Here is a 17,279-nt window from a genome sequence, read left to right on the forward strand (position 1 = left end):
TGTCACAAGGAGTAGGACGCAACTTGGCAACTGGACAACAACAATATACTAATACAGTAACCCTTCTTTTGGTTAGTGGATTTTTTTTTTTAATGACAAGGGTTTTTGTTTTTTTTTCTGTCCCCTGATATAATTCCTTTTTTATAGTAGGTCTTTAGATAAATATTTAAATATTTATTATGAATATCCTGTAGCATGAATCCTTAGAAACCTTAATCTCAGAATCTCCATCTCTTCAAATTCTGTTTCATATCAGAATTTGCATAGATTCCTGGAATTGAGTACTGGTAGCATAATCCCAGAGAACTAAAACTTCACTATTTGAATGCTTTTTAAAAATGCCTGTTCTCTAGTATTACTTTTTAATCTAGACAAGAGGCCTTGCTGTGTTTAGTTAAGCATAGTTCATTATGATACATATTGATTTAAGAATGGCATCTACATTTGATCTATATTTGAAAGAACAATGATTACTAGTGTTTTTAAATCCAATGTTCTCAGACTCTTTGCATCAGTAAAAATTACGGATATTTTAGTTTATGTAGCACAATAATGATTATTATATTTAGGGATTTTAAAATGTATAAAGTTCTGATAATAAAGATTTTTATTCTTATAGGGTAACGATTTCTGCAGTACATATATATATTTTTTTGTTTTGTTTTGTTTTCTGTTCTTTTGGTGGTTGTTGTTTTTTCTTTTTGCTGCTGCTATAGTAGTTTGAAATTGAAAAGTTACTGGAGTGGTTATCTCTCGTTGTGCACAATATTTTCTGTAGGGTTTTTCCCCATATAATTTTGTGCTTCCATCAGTTATTAAGTAATTCTTGTTTAAAAATAGATTCAAGGAATGTGTGCTGAGTGAGTGAATGACTGCTGATCTTTTACCTCATTAACTAATTTGTTATATTTGCCATACTCTTTTTTAGCTCTGGCTTATGCCTGTATGTCTGCTTTTATCCCCAAATACCTGTACAATTTCTTCTTGAAAGACAACTCACATGTAATACAAGGTAAGGAAATGTTTCTTTGCCTTTTTATAGGGAAAGTTATTATATCAAAAGTGATCAAAACTCAGTTAAATTTATGGTTTTGACCCAACAAAATATGGTGACAGTTTATCACTAAAACACATGAAGAAATAATTAAGTTTAATATTTTCTCCAAGTCCACAAAAAATTATGGTGTTTTCTAATAATTTTTTAATATCTAATCTGAGTTTGGTTCAAATTCAGGTATGCCAGTTTAAGAAAATAAAAGTCCAGCTGTTTGTCTCTGCCACAATTAACATTGATTACAAAAAGCTTTGCCAGGGAGCAAGCCTACTAGGAATTAATAAAAATGTAAAGTGACTAATAATAATAAAATTTTCAAAGTATGTAATAAAAAAGCTATGCTGTAGGAGAGGAATAAGAATTTTAATATGATGTTATTAGAAGGGAGAAAGAGTATTCATTTCATATCTCATTGCAAAAATTTTAAAATACGAAGCTTCATTAAAACAGAAAATTTATATGAGACATGATTGTGTGGAAAAGAACACCATTAAACCTCACTTGAAATTTAAGTGGAAATTTCATAAATATCTTGATTTTTTTTTTTTTATGACATTTACCCCAGATGGTGCAGTGTTAACGAATCTGTCTGCCATTGCAGGAATATCAGGAGACATTCCTTAGGTCAGGAAGATCCCATGGAATAGAAAATGGCAATCTACTACAGTATTCTTGCCTGGAAAATTCCATGGACAAAGGAGCTTTACAGGCTGCAGTTCATGGGGTCACAAAGACTCAGATGCAGCTGAGTAACTGAACACACACACGTACACCTACATAGGTCACCTATCAGAAAATACTATTTTGGGAGATATTTTATCTCTTGATGGGAATTTTCATTATTATAAACCAAAATTAGAGTGTTTTATGAACATTTAAAAGATTCAGTAGTAAATCCATGGAATCTATTGTTTTAATGTTATTACTAGTTTGTTTTTCCGTAGCTTCTCTTAAATTCTCTTAGTTTACAAATCAAAAGACATATGCATTTCAATTTGTTTCTTTTGTCCTAAGGAACCATTAAATGCATTTTTAAAATAACTTGAAATTTGACATAGTGCTGATATGACAGTGCTGGTATCATCAGTTCTGCCATATCTGCCTTTAAAAAAATTTTTCTGAATATAACAAGCATACTGTATCTCATTCTGAAGCCTATCCTGAGCAACTAAAACTTATGCCAGCCTTGTAGTGTATTTTACGTATATGAAATAATATATGGTATATAATACGCAAAGTAATTATATCTACCTATTTTTGTGTGTATTATATATACACGTTTGTGTGTATGTGTGTGTATTTTTTTTTGGACATGAACTTGAGCAAATTCCAGGAGATGGTGAGGAACAGGGAAGCCTAGCATGCTATAGTTCATGGGGTCACGAAGAGTTGGACACAACTTGGTGACTGAACAACAGCAACATATGTGCAGTTATAATATATAAATCCAGCCATCAGTGTTTGGTTGAACACAAGGAAAATGTTTTCATGATGGGTTAGGTTTCTTCAGTAGATTCTTAATTAGCCATGTAATTCACCATAGTAATTATCTTCTATCAGGCTCAAATAAGAAAGACATTTAATAAACTGGAGCATAGCTGTGGAGAATTGCCTGAGGTGTGACTTTCTGGTTTAAAATGAAGTGTGCGTGCATGCTTAGTTGCTTCTGTCGTGTCTGACTCTCTGAGACCATATGGTCCATGGCCTGCCAGGTTCCCCTGTCCACGGGATTCTCCAGGAAAGAATACTAGAGAGGGTTGTCATTCTTTCTCCATTTTATTAATAAAAGTTAATAATCATATGCTTTCATCAACATTAAGTTGAATGCATATGATTGTTGATGTAGCATACCTCTGGCTTCTAGGTAAATGGGGATGATAAACATACCATCCCTAAATGGAAAGAGAAAAAATGAAGTTAAAAGTTAAATCCAGAAGTTCCCCTTTGGGATATGTCCTGCATCTTCACTTTACTGAAACAAATTTCTATATCTGTATATGTAAATAAATTTGAGGTGTAATTATTCTATATGTGACAGTGTTATTCCTTATTTAAGTATCTGTTTACAGTTTCTGAAAAAGGGATAAATGTGAAACAGGTTTAATATCACTAGAGAAAATCATTCGTCATTTGAATAATTTGTGATTCAGGAAATGAACTGACAGCTCTAAAGGTAAAAAATAAGTTGTGATATAGCTTTTAACAAAAAGCTTTTCTTGTTTAATAATTAGCCATAAGTGATTGAAGTAGTAACAGAACAGAAAATTATTTAATGAAGTGTGTTTTATTCTTGGAGAAACTAAATCTAATTCAAAGTGTAATTAAAACTAATTTATGTGGATTTCATGTCTTTATTTGATGTACTATGTGAAAACAGTGATTGTTTTAAACTTTATTGTCATTTCAGAGTATCTGACTGTGTTCTCTCAGATGATTGCATTTCATGATCCAGAGCTAAGCAATCATCTCAATGAGATTGGATTTATTCCAGATGTAAGTACCCGGTGCATTAATAGAAATGATGTAAAAAAAAAAAAAAGCAGCAATTCGCAACACAACAGAATAAAACTGTTTTTAAGGTTTTGTTGTCATAAGAAGTCTGTCTATCTAAACAAGTTTCTGCTACTCACTATAGACTTGTATGATAAAGTTTATGTGGTTACATTCCATGTCTTCACTTAGTAAAGGGAAGTATCTTGTTTTTCTTGATACTATCAAATTAATTTGAAAAACCTGTTAGTGGAGTGTTGTATTAAATTGTGCTGTCAGCAGTTTTCACTTGGATTTTATGATATATTCAGGCTTGTTTTTGAAGAAGTAGGAAATTGGAACTTAGTGAATTGTTAAGTATTAATAGCTGCTTCTGTGTTTTGCTTGAGATATTACTTGGAAGCTTTGCCAGATTTGGGCTTACTTCATTAGCTTCTCAGGTTCCTTATCAAACCAAAAGTCAGAGCTGACTCTTGTTAGTCAGAGTGTAGCTTAGCCTATTACTCACATGTAGCTTGTGGCGTGGAGTCAAACCTCTTTTAAAAGACAGAGTACAATGTCATAGGTTTTTGTAAAACTAAAAAAAAAATCCTTTTTGAGTTAGACATCTCATTATTCCATGTTAACCTTCTTTGTTTCCTAATCATACTGAAATGGGGAACTGAGTTCTGTTCACAGAGTCGAAAAATACCTTTCCTTTTAAGGCTTATATCCACAAAACAGTATGTTTATGGTAAGATTAAAAGTGAAAAATGTTTATATTAACACTAAAAATGCAGTTAAAGTGTTAACACTTAAACAGTATAAATACTTGCAGGGTGATTTGAAGTTTAAAACTACTTTCATAAACATTTCATTTGATACTCAAGTCAAATATGTAAGGTGTATGAAGCAAGTAATTTCATCATTTAATAGATAAGAAATTTAGTGTTTGAGAAGGTAATAAAACTAAATCTCGGGACGTAAAATTTTAACATATCATTGACAACCCTCTGTCTGGTTCATCTTTCAGGGGGAGAACAAAGACAAAACAGATGTGTGCTAATTCTAGTTCATTGCTCTGTGTGTTGTGCTGTAACTCTGTGGTGTGATCATCAGGCCTAAAGTAACCAGCCTTCCTATCCAGTGGAATTTGCTTCTAGGCCTGTGGAAAAATACCTTTTAGTGGAGTACATGGCTTATTCAATGAGAGCTCCAAACTATATACACATATTATAAAACAAACAAAATGAGATCAAACCCTACAATTATGTATGGAGATGAAAAATTATTTAAAAATTAACCAATATAGATATATATTATCATATTAAGTATTTATTTTTATATAACTCTACCTTTCTTGCTTCTTCACATTATAAACGTGATATATATTACAAGACAGTTCAGTTCAGTTCAGTCACTCAGTCGTGTCCGACTCTTTGCCGACCCCATGAATCACAGCACGCCAGGCCTCCCTGTCCATCACCAACTCCCGGAGTTCACTCACACTCACATCCATCGAGTCGGTCACGCCATCCAGCCATCTCATCCTCTGTCGCCCCTTTTCCTCCTGCCCCCAATCCCTCCCAGCATCAGGGTCTTTTCCAGTGAGTTAACTCTTCACATGAGGTGGCCAAAGTATTGGAGCTTCAGCTTTAGCATCAGTCCCTCCAGTGAACACCCAGGACTGATCTCCTTTAGAATGGACTGGTTGGATCTCCTTGCAGTCCAAGGGACTCTCAAGAGTCTTCTCCAACACCACAGTTCAGAAGCATCAATTCTTCTGCACTCAGCTTTCTTCACAGTCCAACTCTCGCGTCCATTCATGACCACTGGAAAAACCATAGCAATACTAGATTTAATCTTATGGCTGGAATTGAAGAAATTACAGAGGAACTGATTGCCTAATTAGTAGTGGTGTTAGATTTCTGAGGGAAAAATACTAAGCTGTAGACGTAAAAAAAGGGATTTCTTTTCAAAAAAATTCCCTTGGAAGCACCACTGACCACTTGTGATAAAAACAGAAAACTATATTAATTTAGTTATACAGGTGGCACTAGTGGTAAAGAATCCACCTGCCAGTGCAAGAGATGTAAGAGACATCGGTTTGATCCCTGATTTGGGAAGATCCCCTGGAGAAGGGAATGGCCTGGGAAATCCCATGGACAGAGGAGCCTGGCAAGCTACAGCCCATGCGGCCACAAAGTGTCGGACACAACTGAGCAATATACAAAAATATGTATGAAATTATAAAGAGAGTCTGATAAAATCCTTAGATATATTCTTGAACATAGGTAGAATTTAAAAATCACATATGGAAAAATAGTTTACCTTAGTTAATCAGAATAATTAAACTCTGAAAGAATGTGGTATATGAGAAGAGGCAAGCAAAAAAACAGTATTATTAAAAAAATAATAATTTAAACATAATTTAACTGCTTACTGTGCACCAATTACTGCTCTAACCCTCTTTTAGCATGCATCTGATCTTCACAAGTTTGAAATCTAATTAAACAATGATTGTTAAATATATATGCATAATATTGATTTGGGAAAGGCTAATAGCATGGCGGAAATAAAAGTCTAGATATACATGAAAGGTAAGAGTCATTGGGATTTCAACTTAAAAGTTTTCTAATAATTTTGCATCATTTGAGGGGAAATTAAATGTGCTCTTTATATATATAGAAATCAGGTCAGGGATCCTTTCAGATCTTGAATTTGATTTTACCCTACTTAAATCTAATAAATGAGCCTCTTACTGTTTCATGGATACTGGTAGAAAATCCAAGACTCCTTTGTCAGTGATAAAGGGCACTCTCACTCACAGCACAACAAGCAATGTGAGCAATGGCATATTTCTCTTGATTTCCCTGGGGCTCCCCTGGTAGCTCAGTGGTAAAAAATCTGCCTACAATGCAGGAGCCTCTGGAGACTTCTGTGGGTTCCATCCCTGGGTCTGGAAGATCCCCTGGAGGAGAGCATGGCAACCCACTCCAGTATTCTTGCCTGGAGATTCCCATGGACAGAGGAGCCTGGTGGGCTAAAATTCCATTGCCTTGCAGAGTTGGACAGGATTGAAACGAGTTAGCACACAAGCATGCACTTGATTTCCCTTATTGCCAAGTCCCATAGAGATAACCCAGAAGATCCAGATGCTTCCTCCAGATGCTGTGGATTGCACTACAGAGGGGAATCTTCATTATTTAATAATTCAGTAATTTTTATCAGTTCAGTTCAGTTTAGTCGCTCAGTTGTGTCCAGCTCTTTGCGACCCCCATGGACTGTAGTATGCTAGGCTTCCCTGACCAACTCCCGGAGCTTGCTCAGACTCATGTCAATTGCATCGGTGATGCCATCCAACCATCTCATCCTCAGTCATCCCCTTCACCTCCTGCCTTCAGTCTTTTCCAGCATCAGGGTCTTTTCCAGTGAGTCAGTTTTTCACATCAGGTGGCGAATGTTTTGGAGCTTCAGCATCAGTCCTTCCAATGAATATTTAGAACTGATTTCCTTCAGGATTGACTGATTTGATCTCCTTGCAGTCCAAGGGACTCTCAAGAGTCTTCTCCAACAACACAGTTGAAAAGCATTAATTCTTTGGTGCTCAGCTTTCTTCATTGTCCAACTCTCACATCCATACATAACTACTGTAAAAACCATAGCTTTGACGAGACAGACCTTTGTTGGCAAAGTAATGTCTCTGCTTTCTAATAATGCTGTCTAGATTTCTTATAGCTTTTCTTCCAAGGAGCGAGCATCTTTTAATTTCATGGCTGCAGTCACCATCTGCAGTGATATTGGAGTCTAAGAAAATGAAGTCTGTCCCTGTTTCCTTTGTTTCCCCATCTGTTTGCCATGAAGTGATGCAACCAGATGCCTTGATCTTTGTTTTTTGAATGTTGAGTTTTAAACCAGTTTTTTCAATCTCCTTTTTGACTTTCATCAACAGGCTCTTTAGCTCCTCTTTGCTTTCTGCCATATGGGTAGTATCATCTGCATATCTGAGGTTATTGATATTTCTCCCAGCAATCTTGATTCCAGCTTGTGCTTCATCCAGCCCAGCATTTCTCATGATGTACTCTACATATACGTTAAATAAGCAAGGCAACAATATACAGTAATGACATACTTCTTTCCCAATTAGAACCAGTCCGTTCTTCCATGTCCAGTTCTAACTCTTGCTTCTTAACCTGCATACAGACTTCTCATGAGGCAGGTCAGGTGGTCTGGTGTTCCTATCTCTTGAAGAATTTTCCATGGTTTATTGTTATCTACAGTCAAAGACTTTAGCATAGTCAATAAAGCAGATGTTTTTCTGGAACTCTCTTGCTCTTTCTGTGATCCTGCAGATGTTGGCAATTTGATCTCTGGTTCCTCTTCCTTTTCTAAATCCAGCTTGAACATCTGGAAGTTCGTGGTTCATGTATTGTTGAAGCCTGGCGTGGAGAATTTTGAGCAGTACTTCGCTAGCATGTGAGACAGATGCAATTGTGCAGTAGTTTGAACATTCTTTGGCATTACCTTTCTTTGGGACTGGAATGAAAACTGACCTTTTCTAGTCCTGTGGTCACTGATTAGTTTTCCAAATTTGCTGGCATATTGAGTGTAGCACTTTCAAAGCATCATCTTTTAGGATTTGAAATAGCTCAACTGGAATTCCATCACCTCCACTAGCTTTGTTCATAGTGATGCTCTCTAACGCCCACTTGACTTCACATTCCGGGATGTCTGGCTCTAGGTGAGTGATTATACCATCATGGTTATCTGGTCATTAAGATGTTCTTTGTATAGTTCTGTGTATTCCTGCCACCTCTTCTTAATATTTTCTACTTCTGTTAGGTCCATACCATTTCTGTCCTTTATTGTGCCCATCTTTGCCTGAAATATTCCCTTGATATCTCTAATTTTCTTGACAATATCCCTAGTCTTTCCCGTTCTATTGTTTTCTGCTGTTTCTTTGCATTGATCACTGAGGAAGACCTTCTTATCTCTCCTTGCTGTTCTTTGGAACTCTCATTCATAGATCTTTCTTTTTCTCCTTTGCCTTTAGCTTCTCTTCTTTTCTCTGCTATTTGTAAGGCCTTGTCAGACAATCATTTTGCCTATTGCATTTTTTTTTCTTGGGGATGGTTTTGATCACTGCCTCTTGTACAGTGTCATGAACCTCTATCCATAGTTCTTCAGGCACTCTGTCTATCAGATCTAATCCCTTGAATCTATTTGTCACTTCGAATTACATGGACTGTACAGTCCATGGGGTCGCAAAGAGTCAGACACGACTGAGTGACTTTCACTTCACTTCAAAACTGTGTAATTGTAAGGAATTTGATTTAGGTCACACCTGAATGACCTAGTGGTTTTCCCTACTTTCTTCAATTTAAGTCTGAGCTTGGCAATAAGGAGTTCATGATAAGAACCACAATCAGCTCCCAGTCTTGTTTTTGCTTACTGTATACAGTTTCTCCACCTTCGGCTGCAAAGACTATAATCAGTCTGATTTTGGTATTGACCATCTGGTGATGTCCATGTGTAGAGTCATCTCTTGTGTTGTTGGAAGAGGGTGTTTGCTATGAACAGTGCATTCTCTTGGCAAAACTATTAGCCTTTGCCCTGCTTCATTTTGTACTCAAAGGCCAAGCTTGCCTGTTACTCCAGGTATCTCTTGACTTCCTACTTTTCCATTCTCATCCCTATGATGAAAAGACATCTTTTTTTGGTGTTAGTTCTAGGAAGTCTTGTAGGTCTTCATAGAACCATTCAAATTCAACTTCTTCAGCATTAGTGGTTGGAGCATAGACTTGGATTACTCTGATACTGAATGGTTTGCCCTCGAAACAAACAGAGATCATTCTGTCATTTTTGAGATTGCACCCAAGTACTGCATTTCAGACTCTTTTTTTTAACTATGAGGGCTACTTCATTTCTTCTAAGGGATTCTTGCTCACAGTAGTTAGTAGATATAATAATTTTGACACAAAATCTTTATTTATGCTTCCTTCTCTATTATGACCCCCTCCTATAATTACTGGAATATTTTTGTGTAACATCTTGTAAAAGCTTTAATTCTAGTAAGGTAAAGTATTAGTTATATATATATGATTAGTCTTGTGAGAGATTCATAAGTCACGTTGAATGAGGACAATTCCTTGTGGGATGAGCATGTCCAATATATGACGAATACTGATCATCCCTAGCCCTTATCCACTGATTGCCTGCTAATATCCCCTAATCATTGTGACAATAAAATGCGTACATGTTATTTCTGAAAAATGACTACACATATCTTCAAACATCCTCTAGGCAAGAGTCTGTCTCTATCAAGAATCCTAAAGTTAACAACAGAGAAGTGAAGAGAAAGGAAAAATATCTTAACCTGGAAAAATTCCATTTTCTGTGACTATTCTTCTGTCACAAAGAAAGGGCAAAATGAAAGATTTAACAAAGGTAAAATGTTAATAGGAAGGTTGGTTTTTGGTTTTTGAAATCTTGGTTTGTTTTATTATGTTTTGTTGGCCTATTTCTCAGGTATGTAGATAATATGAAAATTTGAGACTATTTTTAAATTTAAGTTTGAAAACAGATTTTATATTTTTAATATAGAGATTATTAACAGTGAGTGAATAGTTGTGGGAGAGGTGTGATGAAATGGAGAATTTTTCTAACATTTTCATTATTCTGTTAATAATCACATACTTTTAGCTGCATGTTATTAGTTTGTATATGAAGTCTTTCTTTCTCCTCCCCCACCAGATCATAGCCTTCAGTGTTCTGTCTGTAAGATAATTGTTTAGGTGGATTTCTGTACCTCCAACAAAACTACAGGCTACAATTCATCAAGGACAAGGGTGGGCATTTTCGTAATGAGATCCCAAACTGAGTTTCCTGCTGAATAACTAATCTTATTAAAGCAAGCCCTCATTAATCTTCCATCATTAAAATGCAGACTCCTATTGCAGAAAAGATTGTGATTTCTGGCTCCTTTCCATTTGCCGTGGGTCACAGAGCTCTGAATACTGAGTACTGCTGTAGCTTGAATAGTTGGGAATATTGTGCATTGATGTGATGCTTAGATTATATGTATTATGGTAGTTATGCAATTTACATATAAATAGGGTGGGTAATGTGTATTTGGCAAAATTGGAGCCACAGTGATTTTTATCATTTCTGTCTTGCTATATGTTCCTGCTTCTGAAAATATATCTGGACTTTGAAATGAGAACAAGAAAGTATACTTCTTCATTCTTCAGTTCAGTTCAGTTCAGTTCAGTCACTCAGTCGTCTCTTTGCAACCCCATGGACTGCAGCACGCCAGGCCTCCCTGTCCATTGCCACCTCCCAGAGTTTACTCAAATTCATGTCCATTGAGTTGGTGATGCCATCCAACCATCTCATCCTCTGTCATCCCCTCCTCCTCCTGCCTTCAATCTTTCCCAGCATCAGGGTCTTTTCCAATGAGTCAGTTCTTCGTATCAGGTGGCCAAAGTATTGGAGTTTGAGCTTCAGCATCAGTCCTTCCAATGAGTATTCAGGACTGATCTCCTTTAGGATGGACTCGTTGGATCTCCTTGCAGTCCAAGGGACTCTCAAGAGTCTTCTCCAACACCACATTTCAAAAGCATCAATTCTTTAGCACTCAGGTTACTTTATAGTCCAACTCTCACATCCATATAGGACTACTGGAAAAAACATAGCTTTCACTAGATGCACCTTCGTTGGCAAAGTAATGTCTCCACTTTTTAATATGCTGTCTAGGTTGGTCATAACTTTTCTTCCAAGAGCAAGCATCTGCCGGGAGCCAGCGTGAGGAATCCCGCCCATGGCAAAGGTCATGAGGAAGGAAGCCTGACAAAACGCAAGTGCGTGATCAGGCTTCAGGGGTTCCCCCTGGAATTTCCTGAGCATCCACCCCCAAAAACCAGAGTCTGCCTGCTTTACTGTGTTATGCTTTCCACCTACTCTTCTGACATTAACAGGGGGCTGTCCCCCCACCATCTTTTTCTGGAAAAATATAATTTAGAGCTTTTAGATAATAAATCTCCTGGACATAATAAGAGTGTTTCAATCCAAAAACCCCTCTGATGGCTTTCTAGCCTGCCTGCAGGACTCTTACAGCTGCACATGTGATTGTTTGTGGCCTCCCGACCGACCACCGCAAGAGGCAGAGGAAGCTTAAAACATCCTAGGAATGTAGGGGCTTCCGAGGAGTCAAAACCATTAGAATAGGACTGATTAAAGGTTTCATTTGTTGAGCCAATACTTGCTACCAAATTTTCATATCTTTTATTTGTAGATACAGTCGATATATAGAAAAAAAAGATAGTAGCCCTGGCATTAGCAACATTAGATCTTTGAGTTAAGTACTTTCTTTGTTATAACCCACTGCACCTTTGTTCTACAGGAATGTAACTTTATTTAGTACTTTGAGGGTAATGCAGAGTAAAGAAAAAACACTTCTAAGGAAAAAGAGTTTTATGGTTGATAGGCATTTATCTAGGAAGTGAGCCATAAAAATGTTAACAAGCCTCTTGGCCAGAAGATAATGTAAACCATCTGAGATCTTCTGTATATGGGAAGGTATGCAAAAAGAAAGCCTGGTCTCAATGAGGGTCAGGACTGCTGCCCCTGCATAACTCTGCATATTCCATTATTTCTTTATGTATAACTTGGAGTATATAAGCTGATTTTGAAAATAAAGTCTTGAGTCTTGCACCGATGCTGGGTTCCCCCATGTCATTCTTTTCTCCCCTTTTCCGGCTGAATTCCCATCTGTAGCACAGAGGCTCACCAAGTCTACTTACTTGCCCTGGCTTCTAAGATCCACGCGAGAGGGAGCCCAAGGTGGGGCACCCTCCGCTATTCAAGTGGATGCCGGCAGCCTAACGTAGATGGTGCAAACCTCTTGTCTCGAGATTTTATTAGTTTTCCACGTAAACCAAGTTATTCAGCCTCTTTTTCTCCACCAATATTTCCTACTACACTATCCGTTTCTAATCTCTCTCTATATCTGTAGTTAAATAAGTTTTTTCCTAGGATGCCGACTCCATCCCTGCTTCGAATTCCCTGGATCCATTGGGGCTGGACCCTGGCAAGCATCTTTACTTTTATGGCTGCAGTCACCATCTGCAGTGATTTTGGAACCCTTCCAAAAATAAAGACTGTCACTGTTTCCACTGTTTCCCCATCTATTTGCCATGAAGTGATGGGATCAAATGCTGTGATCTTAGTTTTCTTTTAATGTTGAGTTTTAAGCCAAACTTTTCACTCTCCTCTTTCACTTTCATCAAGAGGCTCTTTAGTTCTTCACTTTCTGCCATATGGGTGGTGTCATCTGCATATCTGAAGTTATTGATATTTCTCGTGTAAATCTTGATTCCAGTTTGTGCTTCATCCAGCCCAGCGTTTCTCATAATGTACTCTGCATAGAAGTTAAATAAGCAGAGTGACAATATACAGCCTTGATGTTCTCCTTTTCCTATTTGGAAGCAGTCTGTTGTTCCATGTCCCAATTCTAACTGTTGCTTCCTGACCTGCATACAGATTTCTCAAGAGGCAGTTCAGGTGGTCTGGTATTCCCATCTCTTTAAAAATTTTCCAGTTTGTTGTGGTCCACACAGTCGAAGGCATTGGCATAGTCAATAAAGCAGAAGTACATGTTTTTCTGGAACTCTCTTGCTTTTTTAGTGATCCACCGGGTGTTGGCTCTCTGATTCCTCTGCCTTTTCTAAATCCAGTTTGAACATCTGGAAATTCACAGTTCACATTACTGTTGAAGCATGGTTTGGAGAATTTTGAGCATTATTTCGCTGGCTTGTGAGATGAGTACAATTGTGCGGTAGTTTGAGCATTCTTTGGCATTGCCTTTCTTTGGGACTGGAATGAAAACTGACCTTTTCCAGTCCTGTGGCCACTGCTGAGTTTTCCAAATTTGCTGGCATATTGAGTGCAGCACTTTCACAGCATCATCTTTTCAGATTTTAAATAGCTCAACTGGAATATCATCACCTCCACTAGCTTTGTTCATAGTGATGCTTCCTAAGGCCCACTTAACTTTGCTTTCCAGGATGTCTGGCTCTAGATGGGTGATCACACGATTGTGATTATCTGGGTCATGAAGATCTTTTTTGTATATTTTTTCTGTGTATTCTTGCCACCTCTTCTTAATATCTTCTGCTTCTGTTAGGTCCATACCATTTCTGTCCTTTATTGAGCCCATCTTTGCATGAAATGTTCCCTTGATATCTCTAATTTTCTTGAAGAGATCCCCCATTCTATTGTTTTCCTCTATTTCTTCAGTCATAAGGAAACTTTTTCTGAAATGCAATGAATAGCATTCAACCTAAATTATGAAAAGTTATCAGGTGAACAGTAAGAAACGTGACAAAGGCCGTATTCCAGTACTATACGTGCCTCTTGAACCTACTGTCTCTGCTAAAGATAACGTCAACAAATTCAGTGATAAGTATGCTGGCAAAACCATTGTCATTTAACTATAATCTTAATGGGTGCTTATACCACTGCTGATTTTCTCCCTTTCTAAAAGTTTATCGCTGTCATTCTCCAAACTTCTATTTAGCTGAGTTTGTAGTAACTAAAATTATGAAAATATTTCTCTGAAGTATTTATATAATTTGGACTTCCCTGGTGGCTCAGACGGTAAAGGGTCTGCCTACAATGCGGGAGACCTAGGTTTGATCCCTGGGTATTTGCTTGGTTTGTTCATTTGTTCCATCATTCGTTCCTAGCCTTTATGTTGTTTTTGTTGCATAAAGACATTTTTTATTTTAATCTACAGAGATTGGTGACAATGAATTTTTTAGAATTTTTTTTATTTTTAGATTTTTATCTAGTGTGGTTACAAGTGGAGAAGGAAATGGCAACCCACTCCAGTATTTTTGCCTGGAGAGTCCCATGGACAAAGGAGCCTGGTGGGCTGCTGTCCATGGGGTCACACAGAGTCCGACACAACTGAAGCAGTTTAGCATGCAGGCATGCTTTAGAGAAGGAAATGGTGACCCACTCCAGTATTCTTGCCTGGAGAATCCCAGGGACTGGGGAGCCTGGTGGGCTGCCGTCTATGGGGTCACACAGAGTCGGACACGACTGAAGCAACTTAGCAATAGCAGCATCAGTCGTTACAAGGTAAATTAGAAAATTGCACCTTATTTAGAATATCCTGTAATAGGAGTCCCCACCAACCTGTCCTAGACCATTCTAGAGTGCTATGATATATCCTTTGGCTGTTGTGTTTTCCTTGTTGTTGTTGTTGTTCAGTAGCTAAATCGTGACTCTTCACAGCCCCATGGACTGCAGCATGCCAGGCTTTCCTGTCCTTCACTATCTCCCAGACTTGCTCAAATTCATGTCCATTGAGTCAGTGATGCTATCTAACCTTTCATCCACTGCAGCCCCCTTCTTCTGCTGCCTTTAGTCTTTCCCAGCATCAAGGTCTTTTCCACTGAGTCAGCTCTTCACATCAGGTGGCCTAAGTGTTGGGAGCTTCAGCTTCAGCATCAGTCCTTCTAATGAATATTCAGGGTTGATTTCCTTTAGTATTGACTGGTTTGATCTCCTTGCAACCCAAAGACTTTCAAGAGTCTTCCCCAGCACTACAGTTCAAAAGCATCAATTTTACAGCACTTGGCCTTCTTTATGCTCCAGTCTCACATCCGTACTTGACTACTAGGAAACTACAGCTTCCCTGACTTGACTCCTAACCTGTTCTACTGCCCTTGGATTCTTTAAAACCCTTGAATACAAAGGGCTTATTGAGATCTCTTATAGTAGAGGTTAAATTACCTTTCAGAAAGCACTCATATCACAGAGCCCAAGACTTACTAATCCCATAGGCAATGACAAAGTAATGTTTGGTATCTTCTTGCTAAGAACATATACATAGAAGTTAAGTATCCACCAGGTTTCCCTTTTTCTTAAGTTCTTACTCTGCTTTCAATCTAATGTATCCTTATACTGACTGAGAGACAAGTAAAAGGAAGTATATGCTTAGTAAAATAAGTCAAAGACAAATGCTGTATGATACCACTTATATATGGAATCTAAAAATAATATAAATGAATCTATGTACAAAACAGAAACAGACTCACAGACAAAAACAAATGTATGTTTACCAAAGGGGAGAGAAGGAGCAAGGGAGGAACAGATTTTAAAGAGTTTGAGATTAATGAAGGCTGATAACTATACGTAAAAGAGATAAGTAATGGAATTTACTGCATAGCACTGGGGATTACACCTAATATCTTATAATAACATGTAGTAGAATACACTCAACAGAAAACAAAACAAACCTGAAACAGTACTCTGTACACCTGAAACAAGCACAATATTGTAAATCATATAAACTTCAATTTTTTTAAAAAAGTGTATAATATGATGCAGTAGTTCTCAAACTTTTTGGTCAGTCTCAGGACCCTTTCACATTTTTAAAAATTAGCAAGTATCTCAAAGAGTTTATAGGTAGAGTTATATCTGTCAGTATTTACTGAAACATTTTAAAAATTATGTATTAATTTTTTAATGAAAATAGCAGAACCATTATATGTTAACAGAATAAAATTTTTCAGAAAAGTAATTATTTTCCAAAACAAAATAATGGAAGAGTAATATTGTTTTATATTTTTGCAACTTCTACTTAATAGAGGAAAGTTAGATTCTCATATCTGCTTCTAAATTCAGTCCTGTTGCAGTTCATTGTTCTGGTTGAAGTACATAAAGAAAATCTGTTGGCCCTACACAGACATAATTGCAAAAGGTAGTTTCTTAATGCTTAGTTGCAATATACAGTCTAAAACTATGTCACTGAACTTTTCATATTCTTTTATATTCAAATCTATCAGTCTGTCTTAACACTTTGAATGGCTCTTTTACCCATATGTGATTTTCTGATGTTGTAATTGGTCATTTAAAAAATATCAGTGCATTGAATTATTCAGATCTTTCAACTATGAAACATTCAGTTATATATATCAAAAAATCACATTCATTAATATCACCACTGATCTCATCCAGAAATTCATTAAGTATTGAGAAGCTGCCAAGCTCACACTGGCAGATACAATTTTCCAAAATTCTAATCTTCACCTGACAGCTAGAATTTTTTATTGAAGTGACAGGCTCACTTCATTTTTGAGAAATGTCCACCAAATATCCAAGCATGAAAAAAAATCATTGTTTTTATTTTATTTTTCCAACATAACATTAAACTTGGCATTTCTTGAAAAAGTCACCTACAATGGCTCATAGCTCAAACCATTGCCCAAGTGCTTTTTCCTCCAGGCAACCTTTTTTTTTTCTTCCTGGCTGAGCCACATGGCATGTGGGATCTTAAGTTCCCCAACCAGGGATTGAACCTGAAACCCCTGCATTGGAAGTAGGTTTACCACTAGACCATCAGGGAGGTTCTTTCAAGACAATGTTTTACTTCAGTACACAGTACAAGTGCTTTATACCTACTTCCCATTTTGTCTCATGGAACATTGTAAAAAATATTTCACAAAATTAATCATTTTTAATTTTTAACCTTCACAAGATTATGACTTTTATACTTTTGTGCCCCTACTTTGATTTGTGATATTGTGCCAGCAGTTTTATCCACCAATGGTTTTTGTACCATTAGCACAAGTGTGAACATAATAAAAAAAGAAAAAGGAGCAAAAGCATCTTAGTATTGTTATAGACATAGTTTTGAACTTTGGGGCCCTGGCTCTTAAAGATCCCCAGGAGTCTATGAACACAAATG

General features: G+C 37.0%; 1 protein-coding gene across 3 annotated transcripts in view; it reads left to right on the plus strand.

Moving 5' to 3' along the window:
• TBCK (TBC1 domain containing kinase) overlaps positions 1 to 17,279 on the plus strand; it is a 202,038-nt gene that overhangs the window by 78,525 nt on the left and 106,234 nt on the right. For all 3 annotated transcript variants that reach the window (XM_068975131.1, XM_068975132.1, XM_068975133.1), the window contains 2 exons: positions 929 to 1,012; positions 3,462 to 3,547. In XM_068975131.1, the coding sequence (XP_068831232.1) occupies positions 929 to 1,012; positions 3,462 to 3,547 (170 nt within the window). The remainder of the gene's footprint in view (positions 1 to 928; positions 1,013 to 3,461; positions 3,548 to 17,279) is intronic.

Source organism: Capricornis sumatraensis, chromosome 7 (assembly GCF_032405125.1).
Source record: "Capricornis sumatraensis isolate serow.1 chromosome 7, serow.2, whole genome shotgun sequence".
Classification (NCBI taxonomy): Eukaryota; Metazoa; Chordata; class Mammalia; order Artiodactyla; family Bovidae; genus Capricornis; species Capricornis sumatraensis.